At 47.7% G+C, this 16,974-nt stretch overlaps 1 protein-coding gene across 1 annotated transcript in view; it reads right to left on the bottom strand.

Annotated features, from left to right (window-relative positions):
- Window positions 1-4,776: 4,776 nt before the first annotated feature.
- KDM3A (lysine demethylase 3A) overlaps window positions 4,777-16,974 on the bottom strand; it is a 390,851-nt gene continuing 378,653 nt past the window's right edge. The window contains exons 24-26 of the mRNA XM_085642629.1: window positions 6,150-6,326; window positions 5,918-6,052; window positions 4,777-5,504 (exon numbers count right to left, since the gene is read on the bottom strand). Of these exons, the coding sequence (XP_085498755.1) occupies window positions 5,424-5,504; window positions 5,918-6,052; window positions 6,150-6,326 (393 nt within the window). The 3' untranslated portion in view covers window positions 4,777-5,423. The remainder of the gene's footprint in view (window positions 5,505-5,917; window positions 6,053-6,149; window positions 6,327-16,974) is intronic.

Genomic DNA, 16,974 nt, shown 5'->3' with positions numbered 1-16,974 from the left:
AGGCATTTTTAAAGAAAATAAACCTTTTCTGGGATACAAAAAAAAGGTACCACTCTCACTCGAAGGCAAAAAGATGTTGAGTGAAAGCACAAAAAGTAGAAAACAATCAGATTTTTTTGACAGAAAGTCAAAAGGAAGAGCTGAAAATCCAGGGTCCTGACTGAAGGAGCCAGAAAGAACTGACCTGTCACCCCTGAGGTATGATGAGAAGCTAGGGGTCATGGCTGCCTTAAAGGCATGGTGCCAGTTTTTGTTGAAAATGCTTTAATTTTCTATGCTATTAGTTTACAATGCAGCCTGTAGGCTAACAAGGTCTACTTTATTTGCAGTTTGCTATTTAGGAGTACTTTGCTCATTAAAAAACAGAGTTCAAATGCTACTTGTCCTCGTGTTTTTATATATATTAGCAAATACAGACTTTATGTGTGTAATTACATTGTTTAGCCTCCTAGATGGGAGCTGCATTGATATGAGGAAAAAAAATATAGAATATAAATCTATATAAATCTATATATATACACACATATATACACATACATACATATATACATACATATATATATATTCACTTAAAAAAACCATAGGTTTCACACATGTTATAGTTAGCTGGACATTTCACTCGTAAAAAACCATTGAAATTCCCCCGTTATAGTTAGTTCAGATAACTATAACTCGCGCGACCGCAATCCACTGCTGATGACGTCACATATTACATCACTCATGACATGGTCAGTTGCATCACTGATGACATCATCCTTGTGATAAGAGTGGCGGCCGCGCGAGTTATAGTTATCTGAACTAACTATAACGGGGGAATTTCAATGGTTTTTTACGAGTGAAATGTCCAGCTAACTATAACATGTGTGAAACCTATGGTTTTTTAAGTGAATTTGCAAGGTTTTTTAAATGCCATATCCTAACTATAACGTGTGTGAAACCTATGGTTTTTTAAGTGAATTTGTACGGCTTTTTAAATGCTAAGTTATGTATGTTTTATTATATTTTTTATATATATATATATATTTTTTTAAAGGTTTTTCACCGTGCGCACACGGTGCTCGCACGGTGCGCGCACCCCGCAATTTTTTGAAAATAAAATGTTTTTTTCACCCTTCGGGGTCCTTCAGGGACCCCCTGACAAAGGCTAGGGGGTCAGGAACTCTCTACCCTGCCCCCTTTTCATGTTCGCCACCTTCCTTTTTCACTCTCGCACTGAAAACAAAAAATGGCGGCCGACACTTCCTGATTTCAACCGATTCGAACGTTGACTGACATGAAACCACCAATCAGAATTACGCTCGCGCACGTTAGGGTGCTCGCACGGTGCGCGGCTATAGATATGTATGTGCTTTTAACTGCAATTTTCTCAGGATCTACTGAACAGATTGACTCCATATATGCAAAAGGCACATCCCTGAGCTGAGGGCTACCTCTCTGCCAAATTTCAAGTAATTCTGTTCAGCCGTTCGGGCTGTACCTTGGACTAAATGTCCCTATGGAAAATTGCATGGGGAAAACTCGTTTTGGGACCCCCCTTTTTTCTCAGCCCCCGCTTGACGAATCCCCCCCCCCCCCCCAAGACTTTCAGGGTAGGAGCGCTCCACCTATTTTGAAAATTTCGCGAGGCTTCGTCAACCGGAGCCAAAGTTATTCCAAATAGAATGTTGTGGATTTCCTATGGAAACACGGTCCTAACTATAACTATCTACTGGCGACTGCCAGTAGAATATATATATATATATATATATATATATATATATATATATATATATATATATATATATATATATATATATATATATATATATATATATATATATATATCTCTCTCCCCTGGGAGAGAACACCACTGATTCTCCACCTCCCAGCCTCACCAACCTCCTGGTCTCCTGGACCCACATCAACGACGACGATACCATGAAGACCATTCCCTCCGGCTCACCATCCGGCCCTTGCCCTCACCACATCTTCAACAAAGCCAACCGCATCATCGCCCCCCCCAACTCCGGAAGATCATCAACAGCTCCTTCAAGACCGCCACATTCCCGGAAAGCTGGAAACACACAGAGGTCAACGCGCTACTCAAGAAACCCACAGCGGACCTTAAGAACTTCCAGCCTATCTCCCTGCTCAAGTCATTGAAAAGATAGTCAACAAGCAACTGTCCCACTGCCTCGAGGAGAACATCCTGAACCTGTCCCATACAGGATACCGCAGCAAGCATAGCACCGAAACTGCCCTCATTGCTGCCACCGATGACATCAGGACCATGCTGGACAACGTTGAAACCGCGGCCCTCATCCTCCTGGACCCCTCGGCCGCCTTCGACACCGTCTGCCACCACACTCTGCACACGCCTCCATGAAGCAGGAATCAGCAACAAGGCCCTGGGCTGGATCACCTCCTTCCTCACCGACCGAACCCAGAGGGTCCACCTCCCCCCATTCCGCTCAGAAGCCACCAAGATCATCTGCGGCGTGCACCGAGGATCATCAGTCAGCCATACCCTTTTCAACGTCAACATGGCTCCACTCACCAACATGGTCCGCTCGCACAACCTCAACATAGTCTCCTACGCAGGCGACACCCAGCTTATCCTCTCACTCACCAAGGACCCCGCCACCGCCAAAACGGACCTCCACGAAGGACTGAAGGCCGTCGCAGACTGGATGGAGATTAGTCACCTGAAACTGAACTCGGACAAGACGGAGGTACTCATCCTCAGCTCCTCCCCCTCCGCCTGGGACGATTCCTTGTAGCCGGCTGCGCTGGGAGTCGCACCGACACCCACCGACCACGCATGCAACCTGGGCTTCATCCTGGACTCATCACTCTCAATGACCCAACAAGTCTACAGCGTCTCCTCCTCCTGCTTCAACACCCTCTGCATGCTTCGCAAGATCTACAGATGGATTCCCACCGGAACCAGAGAGACGGTCACCCACGCCCTCGTGAGCAGCAGACTGGACTACGGCAACACCCTTTACGCTGGAACCACGGCCAAACTGCAGAAAAGACTGCAACGTATACAGAACACCTCCGCATGCCTCGTCCTCGGCATCCCCCGCCACTCCCACATCACTGCCCACCTGAAGGACCTGCACTGGCTCCCCGTCAACAAGAGGATCAACTTCAAGCTCCTCACCCACGCTCACAAAGCACTCCACAACGGCGGACCAGCATACCTTAACAAGCGTCTCACCTTCTACACCCCAAATCGCCAGCTTCGCCCTGCTGACCTCGCCCTCTCCACCGTCCCTGCATACACAGAACCACCACTGGCAGCAGATCCTTCTCCTACCGCACCGCCAAGAAGCACCCTCCCCACCCATATGCGTCAGACTCAGGACCTGCTGACCTTCAGGTGACACCTCAAGACCTGGCTGTTCGAGCAGTAGCTGCTACCCCCCCCCCCCCACCCGCCTTGACACTCACGGGTGAGTAGTGCACTATACAAATGGCTGATTGATCGAACCGAAGGGATCCCAATTGACTTTTTTAATCGGAGCGCAGCAATACTCGTCCGAACCAGATGGCAGGAAAAAAAAAAATCTAACAATGGAGTTGGTGCCCATGCGCACTATCACCGAAAGGAGGCGTCACCTTACCTTGTGACTGGAAGAGACTTCTTTGAAGAAAAACAACTCGCAAATATCCTGACCCAACACTAGATGGCAGTAGTATGCAAAGCATGTGTATCTACAGCACACGCCTCGAACAGGTTATTTTCCATATCCCTTATTTGTCGTCCTCTGCTTTCTCGGGCCATGTGTGCTCCAGCAACGGGGGTCCATCTTCCCAAAGAGCTCTCCTCCCGGGCTTCGATGTTCCTCATGGCCTCCAGTGATTATTTTGTGTTTTTCAGAGCCCTTTTTCCTTCTCCCCTCTACAGATCTATGAAGAGTCTTCAGTGCTCCTCCAGTGTTTTTCCAGACCCAAGAGTGAAAAAAAATCTGAAGATGGCAGCAATGCACGGGAACTTCTGGGAAGCCATCTGATATCACAAAGGGATGGACTTACTACTAAAAAGGAGAAGGACAAAACATGATTCCAGATCCAACCAATAGCTGGCAGAACAGATTCAAAGCATGTGAATCCAGAAAGAGATTAATGCTGCTATAGTGATGTTACAGTTCTGGGCAGACCTGGGATGTTTACTGTGAACATGAAATAACAGATCAGGCAAGGCGCATGACGAGATGCAGTAGGCTGAATAGCAGGAGTCTGTTATGGAAATATTGAAGGTACAGTTGATCCTGAAAATCTTTTATAGTAGTCTGCAAACGCAAGACAGAGGTCCGAAACGAATGATGTGGAATCTGTATCAGTGGCTCTTGATACGGAGCCTGATCGTCATAGGAACATTGTTTTGCAAAGGTGTCCATGTATCTATTTTTTGATGGTTCTGGTTGCAGATCTTGGAATGTAAATTATCTTTCTAAATAATCATTCTCTTGGCATTTAGATTGAGAGTGCTTTACGACTGTTTGTAGTTTGGTTCTTCTCCAAGGATGAATTGGTTAACAATGTCACTGGTCTGACCTTAGATAAGCTATGCATTTCCTTCATACTGCGCATTGTTTATTCTGGGACTCGCACCTCAACAGGGAAGATTCAAGCATGTGAATCTATTAAAGATTTGACACTGGAGTATAATTAATGTTTTACAGAGGGACCTGGTTGTATCGTTTATAAGTTGCTTTATACCATTTTCACAACCACTCACAAAGCTCACACACTTGTAAACATTAAAAGGAAAAAGTACAAAACAGCAGCTTAACTTTGATGCATTTCTATTTCATAACAGAAAAACATAAAAAAACTATTTAACAAGTGGCAATTATTCAGTTAATTAAATAGACTTTTACCATTGACAAATCAATACATTCCTATATACAGAACATTAGGGTTATACTTCATTTGCAAACCCCAAATGTAAAATTAGGAACCTGCCTATTTACATTTTTATTTAACTCCTGAAGAAGAAAAAAAAGCTTATTACTTGTTTAGTATCTGTACAAAATCAGTCTCACAAAACTCCCATTGCCACTGGTTCCACATCTCTCCAGCAAAAAAGTACAAAAAAAATGTTTGCAACATATCAAAAGATATCCTTTGTTTCATTATTACAGCATATCATAGTAGAATAAACCGCTTAAATGTACATACTTAAAAATGCCTCACGAGGTATTTTGTTTTGTACAGTCTGAAGAGCATTTTGGTGTAGCGGGACAAATTTATTACATTTCTGTTGTGTACATACTTTGTAAACAGTCTAATATACACTGGTTCAGAAGACAAAGTTCCACAGTACTTTTCAAAGAAAAATGAGGTAAAGTCCAAGTTCATATATTCTGCCTTTTGTAAGAAACAGCTGCCAATCAAAATCCAGTTTTCCAGTACTGGAAACAGTCTTCTTGTCCTTATGGCTTGCCAAGGTTTGATTCATTTGCTTTTAGTATTGCAACAGCATCTTTGGCAGCATGATAGATAACATTCTTAACCTATGGAGAAAATACAAAATTACAAAATGATACAAGGTTTAGCAATCTAATTTTTACCAGTCATAAAAGGGATTCAGCACGCTTCCCCACGACCACTTTAAGCAATTACTTGGGGCGGGGAGTCCGACAAATGTGCAAAACTACATACTTAATATTCACATCTACCAAACACAGAACAATGGACTTACAACGCTATAATGTCAGCATGGATGTTAATTATTGTTCTGCTTCTCTACAGGTGTATGTGGGGAAACTACCAATATAATCAGGATGCATGCCCTAAAGTGGTCACCTAGCGGTTTACAGACCTCAAGGATGGTTAGGACTTCGGCAAAGATGTACTTCATGCATAAGCTCACCGTGTATGCTTCAAAGCATAGTCACTAACATTTCAACTTGATAGGAAGGGTTACCTGCAATTTATCCTCATGGTTTGTGTGTGTATGAGATAGGTATCTGAATTCCTGAGTAAGCCAGAAACAGTGCTTAACGTGCTCAGGAGAAACAAAATCTTCAGCTACTTTTATACAGCTGTACAAGTTATGTACCTGTCAAAACAAAGACATTGTAAGTTAGTATGCATGGGATACCGACCACATAAAATGTACAGCATTGAAAGTGGGATAAACTACATTACTGCCTTACTTGGTGTGGAGCACCTGCTGGTATGAAAACAGCATCTCCTAAAAACTGCACAATCGCCCAGCCTTGTACACCATACTCCTGGTAAAGCCGTTTCCTTAATGGCCGGTCCATATACCAACTCTGATCATGGATTGGATCATGATCCACAGGGTTTTCTTGACCTTGTTCTTCAGATATCTGAAAAACAAACAAATGTTTAAAGCATATATGCAAAACCTATGCACTTTAAGAACAGATTTAATGAGGGTGCACAAGCAGGTTACCAAATTTGGAACTCTAGATTGTTTGCGATTTTGAGATAATCGCACAAACAGCTAAGAAGTTGCATTAGTTAAACAATAAACACTCTTAATTTCTGTAATTAAAACCGCCTACAATATATTGCATTGTTTTCCTGACCTATCGCCATGCAGGACACCTGCAATCGCACAGTTCTCTAAAACTCTTCTTTGTTCCTTCACCTTAGAAGATATTAGTTTACCATCTGTAGCGCTAGTTCTCCAGCGCTGGTATCTTTCATGGATTCGAAGCAAACATTTGTAGTGATTTTTGGTGTGAGAAGTTGGCCTGATATATGATGTCACTAATTCTAGTGTACACCTTGTATCAGTCCAAACAACCCTTATGGTGATTGGTTGTAAAGTCAACCTTATAGACCAGCTATCTTAGTGGTAGCATAGACAAGAGCAGTCTTAGGCTAAACTCTGTATGGCATGTGAAGCCAGCTGTTATACCATTTGTAATCCCTTGAATACCAAATGAAAGGACACCACAACAGATATATATAAAAATAGAATGTATTTATTCTAGTCAAACCCTCAGCACTCTTTATGAGATTCGAGGTAAGTACAACACAGTCTTATTTAAGCATACATTAAGTCACACAGGTAAGTAATCCAGTTAGGCCCTAGGGGCCACGCAAACCATATACTAAGTAAGTGGTATAAGAACCACTGTCACGAACACAGGATAGGCCTAGGCCATCGCTGGGGCTACACTATACTACCAAAGGTTAGGAAGTGGGAGGCCCACGGGATTCAGGTGCAGAGTGGAAACACTCACGCGTAATGCGTAAAAGTCGATAGAAATAGTAGTTATTAGAATTTAACAGTTTAAGGACACTTCTGGAATAGCTAGAAAGTCGAGACTCGGAAACTTGACCCTAGGATAGTCAATACCCTTGTGAGCACCGGAGTACTCAAGTTACCTAGCCCACGGGCTGCAGGTGCATAGGTGTGAACTAGCGTCGGGTTTCGTCGTTTACTTCTATGGATGCCTGAAGGAAAGTTGCTGACAGGCAGTCAGTGAAGAGTGTCCGGTGGATCCCAAGGATGGGATCAAGAAGGAAGGACACCTGCAAGCAGAAGGGACAGAGTCTAGGTCACCAGCCAGGAGCCGGGAAGGAACCAGGCGATGTCGTGCAGATGCAGGTGAAGAGGTGAAGCTTGTCACAGCAGCCACGGGTACCAGGAGGCGTCGAGGACGCCCAGGACCAGGAGACGAGCTGTCCCACGAAGGCTCTTGCTGTCGGCCGCGATGTCGAGTCAGGACCCAACAAGCCTTGGCAAGCGGAACCCACGCAGGATGGAGGACTTGCTTCTGGTGCAGACCAGGAAGGACTGGGGTGCTTCTCTTTCACAGAGGAGCGGGTGCCAGTCTGGAGGAGCCGGACCAGCAAGATGAAAACAAAGGTTCGTCGTCGCAGAGGCTACTAGCCAACGGGCCAGCAACCGGACAACACGTCGAGCAACTCGGGTGCAGAAGGGCCCCACGCAGAACACGTGAAATGTGGGGAGCTGATCTTTGTAGATGGTGCTCTGGATTGGGGCTTCTCAATTCCCCAAGCACAGCCTCGAGGAAGCCTCAGAAGTCGCGCTAGTCAGTTACTAGCCACTTTTCCCAAGTCGCTGGTCCCACGTCCCTCGTCGCCTCCACGGGTCTCAGCTTCGCTGCAGATGTGGATCTGGGTCAGAGGTGTCTGGAAGTCTCGGCGCTGGTCAGTCTCTGCAGTCGTCCCTCATAGGATCAGTCGCAAAGCAAGCAGCGGTCGCTGGATGGTGCCTGGTTGCCCAGGGTGGTCACTCCTTGGCCACAAGGGAGATTTCTTCAGTCTTCTTCCTGAGGTCGAATGTCGAAGGTCCAGAGTTTCTGTTCAAGTTGCAGATTCAGGTTTATCTAATTTAGCAGGGCTCAGCTACCTACTGATATACTGGGCTAGTGGGCTGGGCTACCTGCAAGGTCCCTCCTATGGGTGGGACCAGGAAGGGGAGTGGTTACACCCCCTTTCCTTTGTCCAGTTTCGCACCAGAGCTGGGGCTGGAGTGCCCCAGCGCCGGTCTGAACTGGACTATGCATGGGACACCTTGTGTGCCCCAGGCAGTGTCTAGTTTCTTTCATCCCTCCCTGCCCCAATACACTAAGGCCTGTCTGGGGTGGTGCTAGTACCTCCCAAGGCAGAAACCTATTGTCCAAGCCTCCCAACAGCAGGAGGTCAGACTTGTGTCTGTGGCAGCAGCATCCATTTTGTGATGCTGGGGCTCTGGTTAACTTTAACCGGGTAAGTAGGTTTCAATAGGTCTTCTCCCTCTAGAAGGGAGGAATAATATCCTCATTGCCAGAAATGGTATGGGGGTATTATTCCAAAGTGTTAGACACCTTACATTACATGTTTCGATAAAGCCAAACCATAGTTACCATAACAGTTTAAGATTATAAGGTACTTTAAGAGTATATGGTAGGCTATATCATAGAACAGCTATAAGGACATGGTTCCGAAAGCTGCAGACAGGCTCAGCTCATGCTAGAGCACCATCTCACATGTTACCAAGCACTCTGCCTCCAGGATTGTTAAGGCCTGCCATAGGAGTGGCTGATGGGTACACATGTGTCTATATATAAGGTAGGTATAGGAATACTACACCTAAGCAAGGAGTGATTACACGACCTTGCCCCAGCTGAGTGATCAGCCAATTGTGTCATAATGGAAGGCCAGGCCAAGGGTGGCACAATACATGCTGCAGCCCCTGGTAGGCCTAGGGTACACCTATGCCCTGGGTACCTAAGGTACACTATACAGGGGCCAATAAGGTGATCCTAACCAATTGGGTTATGCACCTAAAGTACATAGTATGAATTTAGAGAGAGAACAGCTGGGCTGTGGGTCTGATTAGCAGGCCCACAGCCACATCTAAGTCGAAAACCAGTGAAGCAAAAGCAAAAAGTGGGGGTGAACATAGAAAGCAGACCCTACTCTCCTACATTTGGCTCTGCACACACACGCGGTGTGGTTCGTGGCGCACATAGCCATGACTGCAGCGCACACAGACCCTACACTGCCGCACACAGAGGAAAATAATTAGAGGGAACATTGGTCGTGACACGCAGGAGGTTTGGAATCTGAATTATGGGCGGGCGGTTGAGTGGTTAGAGGAAAAGGTCAAGATCTGGTCTAAGCTGCAGTTGTCTCTAGCTAGGAGAATTGCATTGACTAAAATGGTCATTCTGCCCAAATTTCTGTATCCATTTGTAAACATTCCAATCCCACTCACACTGAATTTCCTTACCATCCTTAAGTCGCACCTTATTTCCCTGGCATGGGCTGGTGGACAGGCTAGGACATCATGGGACAGGTTGACACTCCCGCTGCGTCAGGGCGGTCTAGGCGCTCCGGACATGCACCTTTACGCGCTATGCGCCCAGGCCCAGTTTTTGCGCTTTTGGGTACACCCCACGCCATTCCAGCCCCAGGTGGCAGTAGAGGTTGACAATTGTGCCTGTCCCGCTAAAAGTAGCTATTTATAAGCAGACATGGTGCCCTCATGGAGACAGACACTGCTGGTACGCTGCGTTGGGCCTGGGATGAGTTGCGCAAAAGCGCAGGAATCACAGTGCTGTATGCTCCCTCGATCCCGCTGGCACAGAATCCAATGCTGCCCTGACTCGAGGACAGGATTAGTAAATCACTAGAGCAGAAAATGCAACATCACACCTTCGAAGATTTATTTCCCGAAAACGAATTTAGGCCACCCCGACAGGGGAAGAAGGTCAGGTGGTGCCATTCTCCGAATTATTTCTATACCATAAGATACGAGCGACGTGTCTAGCCGTGTTTAGGGACTTCCTGGCGGCCCCCCCCAACTCTTCACGCATTGGAGAACCTGCTAAAATCCCCCTCTCCCCGCAGGCTAGTCACGCGATTATACACACACATGCAAAACACAGCCCCAGTGGTTAAACCCAAATCCTTTCAATATTGGAACGAATATCTTCCCACCCCACTGACCGAAGCACAGTGGGACTTCTGTTGTGGACAACTAAAAGAGCTCTCTCCCAACTATAGGCTTAGACTGATACACTAAGTATTTGCACAGATTTTATAGAACACCCATCAACCTACATCGTATGGGATTAAGAGAATGATAGCTGCTGGCGCATTTGCAGCGCCGGGGAGTCACGGAGCAGGGGAGTATTTCTCCCCTGCTTCGTTCCTACACGTGGCATGGGATTGTCCAGTGATGCAGAGTATTGGTCAAAAATCTTTACCTCAATAAGCCAAATTGTTGAAGTTGCGGAGGCTCCATCACCCACTCTAGGTTTATTGGGCTATGTCAAGGACACCCCGCCTAAACTGCGCAAATTACACGCCCTGCTTCTATTGCATTCTAAGCGACAAATTGCGGTGTATTGGAGGAGGGCACCATCGATTAAGGGGTGGATTGCTGATGTCACCTATGGCAACACAAAGCTGAGTACGTTCTGGGAACTTGTGCCCCCCACTTCTCGACCATAGGACTTTTAGGAACCATTTCTGACATGGGTTAGTGGACAGAGCGACCTGGCTGGAGCGGAACACACTGGTGGTGCGCAGACTGCAGAATAGATATGGAGAGCTTGTGGGTAGCACTGACTTTGTTGCGGACCCTTGATCCTACCATCCTGTGGGTCGGGCTGAAAATTTGTATACGTTTGATTTGAACTGCACAAACCCGGCGTTGCAATATATTATATTATTCTGTGTACTCGGGACTTGAATGTTCATAAACTACTGTCAAAGAGTGTATTGATTTCTATGCTTTGTACTTCTCTGTATTAGTGATGTAGGCACGACGAGACCAACCAATGCTTTCTGTTTCAATATAGGATATGTGACTAAGCCACACTCCGTATTGCTGTAACAACAAACTGGCCTAAATAAATAAATAAAAACTTGTTCCACCGGCAGGCATATACCTTCTTAGTGGAGCGATGGCTGGCTGCCAAGGTTACATCACAGACTTCAGGGCAGGTCGAAAGACATCAACTGCCACCGCTCAATCTCCATGCAAGGAAGTGGAGTGGACAGGTTAGGGTGGAGGACCGTCCCCTGCTGCTGCGACAGAAGATCCTCCCGAAGAGGCAGTCGGATCGGAAGATCGATGGCCATGTTGAGCAGCTCGGGATACCAGACTCTTTGTGCCCAATCCGGAGCCACCAGAATGACTTGGGCCCGGTCACAACTGATCTTCCGCACTCTGGGCAGAAGTGGTATAGGCGGAAAGGCGTACAACAGACCGCAGCTCCACTCGCGTTGAAAAGTGTTGCCTAGTGAGCGCCGCCTTGGAAATTCCAACGCGCAGAATTGCTGACATTGCGCGTTCTCTTCGGTGGCGAATAGATCTAACAAAGGCTCTCCCCACTGTCGAAAGAGACCTTGCACCACCTCCGAGTGAAGACGCCATTCGTGATCCATCATGCACCTGTGGCAGAGTTCGTCCACCCTGGCGTTCAGGGAACCTGCCAGGTGTTGAAACACCAGGGCGAAGGGCCTCCTGACTTAGGGTCCATAACCCCACCCCACCCTGTTTGTTGCAGTACCACATGGCGGTGGTGGTGTCCGTGAACACCTGCACTACTCTTCCCCAGACAGAGGGAAGGAATGCTTTCAATACAAGACGAATCGACCAGAGCTCCAGAAGGTTGATGTGAAGCCCGGACTCCGCCGGAGACCAGAGGCCTCTGATCTCCACCTCTCCCATGTGGCCGCCCCATCCCAGAAAAGATGCGTCCGTCACCACCGTGTGTTCTGGTTGGGGAAGGGAGAGGGATATGCCATTGACCCAATCCTGGTTCGTGAGCCACCACTGCAGTTGAGCAGTGCCCTCCGGGATCTGGACGCAATTGGGACATTCTCCTGATGCTGCGCCAACTTCAGGTCCCACTGCAGAGCCCACATATTCCACCTGGCATGATTGACCAACAGGATGCGGGAGGCCAAGAGGCCCAGCAGCCTCAGTCTTTCTAACCCAAACCCTGGATAGAGGCTGAAGGATCGGAATCATAGCCCGAATATCCCTAAGTCACTGTTTGGAAGGATAGGCACGAAACGTGTCCAGAACCGCTCCGACGAAAAGGAGCTTATGAGAGGGGGGTCAGGTGTGACTTCGGCACATTGATGGAGAACCCCAGCGAATGCAGGAGGTTGGCCAAAGTCTGGAGGTGGGAGAAGACTGCCTGGGGCGAGCCCGCCTTCAACAGCCAGTCGTCTAGATGGGGGTAGACTAAACCCCTGATCTGTGCAGATGAGCTGCGACCACTGCCATCACTTTCGTGAACACCCGAGGAGCACTGGTAAGGCTGAAGGGGAGCACAGTAAATTGAAAATGCTCATGGCCTACTGTGAACCGTGGGTAACACCGGTGGGCCGGCAGGACGGGGATGTGAAAATAAGCGTCCTGCAAGCCCAACGCTACCATCCAGTCTAAGTCGAGGGCAGACAAGACCTGAGCCAGCGCCAACATCTTGAACTTCTCCTTCCGGAGGAAACGGTTGACTTCCCTGAGATCCAAAATAGGACGCAGGCCCTTGTCCTTCTTGGGAACCAGAAAGTAGTGGGAGTAACAACCATGACCTACTTCTGGGACAGGAACGCGTTCGATGGCTCCCTTGGCCAAGAGAGCTGAAACTTCCTGCTGAAGAAGGGCCAGGCCATTCTCCAACATGTGGTGGTATTGCGGTGGCATGGCTGGAGGGGTAGTCTCGAAGGGGAAGGAGTAGCCCCTTCAGACTATTTGCAAAACCCACCTTTCCGACGTGATGGTGCACCAGTGGGTGAGGTGATGGCGAATCCTGCCACCCACTGGCATTTGATGGGCCTTAAAGGTCTGACTAGGAGGCTGCTGCAGAGGGGGTTTGGTGGACTGGGCCACCCGCTGGCCCCCTGAACCAAGGCATTGGTTCCCACGTCCCCGGCCGCGCAAAGGTTGGGTAACTTGCTGTGGCCTGTGGCTTTGGGCGGGACATAGCAGGGCACCCCTTCCGTAGCCATGTAAGGGGCGAAAAGCAGACTGCGCAGGGCGGGTGAAGAGGCCCAAAGACTTGGCCGTAGCCCGTGAGTCCTTGAAGCGCTCTAGGGTGTGGTCTACTTTGTCGCCAAAAAGGTGACAGCCATCAAAGGGCATGTCCATCAAGGTGTTCTGAACATCCCCTGAAAAACCAGTCTACCTCATCCAGGCGTAGCGAGTCGGCGGTATCCAGCCCACAACGTATCGCAAACTTTGCTGCATCCCTCTCGGCGGCGACAGCCTGGGGGAGCACTGCCCGGGCCTCCTACGGACACAGAGGTAGTACTTGCGCCACCGTATCACACACAGAGTGGGAATAACGGCCCAAGAGACATGCGGTGTTTATGGACCGCAGCCCTAAGCTGGCGGAAGAGAACATTTTCTTTCCAAGATGGTCCAGCTTCTTGGATTCCCTTTCCGGTGGAGCGGTAGGGAAGGCACTTTTGAAAGTGGAGGCTTGGACCACCAAGCTCTCCGGGGTGGGGTGTTAGGAAAGGAAAGTGGGGTTGCCCGAAGCAGAGTGGTGGCGTTGGTCCTCAGGAGCCCCCGTGTTGGGCCTGGACCATGTGCCCAAAAGGATGTCGGTGAGGGCCTCATTAAACGGTAGCAAGGGCTCTGAACACCTCGCAGCAAGTTGAAGCACCTCTGTCAGGAGGTTAGTCCTGACAGACACCGTAGCCAGCTCGAGGTCGAGATCCTTGGCCGCCCTACGCAACACCACTAAGTAAGACGCTCCCTCCTCCGTAGCCACAGTAGGAAACGACAACATGCCCAGGTCAGGCGAGGTGTCCAAACCACTGGCATCCCCCAGTTCCTCTCTCCAGTCCTGCTCACTCCCTTGGTCAGCTAGAGTGTCACCTGCCCCCTCCCAGTCCTCCTCTTTATGGCTGGGTGCCATTCTAGTTGAAAAGGGGCCCCAGGAGTGAACAGGGGTATAAAAACACCTCTCTGCGCCGGATCCGGTGTCGACGACGCCAGTCCGGCTCCACGTTGGGATGGATGCCGGGGTCAACGCAGGCCGGCGGGGCGACCGGCATAGAACGCAGTAGTGGTGCCGAAGGAAGCGGCATATTCCTGCCATCTAGTGTTGGGTCCCGATGTGTGCAAGTTGTTTATCTTCGAAGAAGTCTTTCCAGTCACGAGGTAGGCGGCGACTCCTTTTAGTGACCGTGCACATGGGCATTGACTCCATTGTTAGATTGGAGTTAGTAAAGGTAGAATAGAGATGTCCATGCGTACGTATGTAGAGTAAGAAAAATGCAACAGGTATAGGTACACGGGGAGGCGGGTGGGCGCATGTGAATCTACAGCTCTACATGCCAAGAACAGATACTTGCTGGCTAAGTAACCATTCGAGGTATGTGAGCTATAGATCACGCTTTGCAAAGACAATGCAGCAGTAAACAAACGATGGCTAACCTGTTGCAGTTGTTTGAAAAAGTTTTAAGTACTGCCTGGCCTACATTGCCTCGCAAACGTATCTACACAATATTGTTTGTTGAATGTGTGCGGTGTAGACCATGTTGCTGCCTTACAGAAGTCAGCTAGGGGAATATTCTCTAAGAAAGCCATAGTAACCCCTATTTTGCGGGTGGAATGCGCTCTAGGAGGTATTGTCAAGGTACTTTTCGCTTTCACATAACATGTTTCAATACATTTCACGATCCATCTTGCAATGCCATATTTAGAAATGGGATTGCCTTTGTGTGGTGGGGAAAAAGCAACAAGGAGCTGTTGTGTCTCATGAAAATCTTTTGTTCTTTCCACACAATATAGTAGAGCTCCTCTAACATCTAGTGTGTGTAGAGCTTGTTCTGCTACAGACTCAGGTTTAGGAAAGGACACTGGTAACTCAACTGATTGATGTGAAAAGCAGAAACCACTGTAGGAGGAAATGTGGTATTAGTTCGAAGAACCACTTTGTCAAGTTGAAAGAAAGGCTCTCGTATAGTTAGTGCCTGGATTTCACCAACTCTCCTTAAGGAAGTGATTGCAATAAGAAAAGCAACCTTCCATGAGAGAAATTGTAGTTGACACTTGTGCACTGGTTCAAAAGGTGGACCCATTAGCCTCGTAAGGACTATGATCAAGTTCCATACTGGTGCAGGTGGAGCTCTTGTTGGGATAACTATTTTTAGTCATTCCACAAAGGATTTAATCACTGGTACTCTGAATGGAGATAACTGTCTATATTCTAAGTATGCAGCTACTTCTGCTAAATACAATCAAATGTAAGTGTAAGATTTAACAGATGATGTTTTGCACTGAAGCATCAAGGGGGTTGATCTTGTTACAGTATGTAACAAATCATTTCCACTTTGCTGCATAACATGCCCTAGTAGTAGGTTTCCTAGACTCCTTTAGGATATTCATACAGTCTGGTGGTAAGTGTAAATAACCAAACTAGGACTTCAGGAGCCAAATTGCTAGGTTGAGGTCCTTGGGATCTGGATGCCTGGTTTCTCCATGGCTCTGAGTGAGGAGACTGGAGTGGAGATGCAGCTTTTGGTGTGGAACTACTTAGAGCTCTGGCAGGGTGGTGAACCAAGGTTGATGTGCCCATGTGGGAGCTATGAGAATCAGTTTGAGGGATGATTGCCTGAGCTTCCGAACTACTAGCGGAATGACTGGGAGAGGCGGAACAGCGTAGGCAAATATCCCGGACCAGTTCATCCATAGGACATTGCCTTTGGAGAGCGGGTGTGGGAACCTGGATGCGAAGCTTGGACATTTTGCGTGTTTTGCTGAGGCGAACAGGTTTATGTGAGGAAATCCCCATTCCTGAAAGTAGGGAAGAAGAATCTGGGGATGAAGTTCCCACTTGTGGATGTGCGGTCTCTTTCTGCTGAGAAGGTCTGCAATTTGATTGTACTCTCGGAAGATGTTCTGCTAGGAGATTAATTTTGTGATGCATGGCCCATTTCCAAATAGCTTGTGCTAGACATGACTGTTGGAGAGTGTGTCCCCACCTGTCTTTGTATGTAGTACATAGCTGTCATGTTGTCTGTGCTGACTAAGACAGTTTTGCCTATTAGGCGAGTTTGAAAGGCTTTGAGCGCTAGAAACACTGCTAGTAGCTCCAGGTGATTTATATGGAGGTTTTTACTTTAGAGTCCTTAATCCTTAAATTGTGTTCGACTTTGTAGGCGAGCGCCCCAACCAGTGAGCGACGAGTCTGCTGTTAGCACAGTCTGTGTGAACAGGGTGGAGAAAGGGCCGCCCTTTGGATACATTTTGTGGGTTCCATCACTGCAGAGCAATGGGTGCGGCCATTTACCAACACTAGATCAGACAACTGACCCTGCAACTGCTTCCACTGACTTGCCAAGCATTCTTTAAGGGAACGCATGGGATGCGCTATATAAGTGATTTTACAATTACAATTACAATGTGAAGTCCTTTGTGGGGAACAATTATAATGCAAGACGCCATCAACCCTAGCAGTTGCATGAATACTTTTGCTGGTAATGATTGGTTGGGCTGAAATTGAGTGAGAAGGGACTGAA

Source organism: Triturus cristatus, chromosome 2_2 (assembly GCF_964204655.1).
Source record: "Triturus cristatus chromosome 2_2, aTriCri1.1, whole genome shotgun sequence".
In the NCBI taxonomy this organism is placed as follows: domain Eukaryota; kingdom Metazoa; phylum Chordata; class Amphibia; order Caudata; family Salamandridae; genus Triturus; species Triturus cristatus.
The sequence above is the reverse complement of the archived record's forward strand: the minus strand, read 5'-3'. Positions and strand labels throughout refer to the sequence as shown.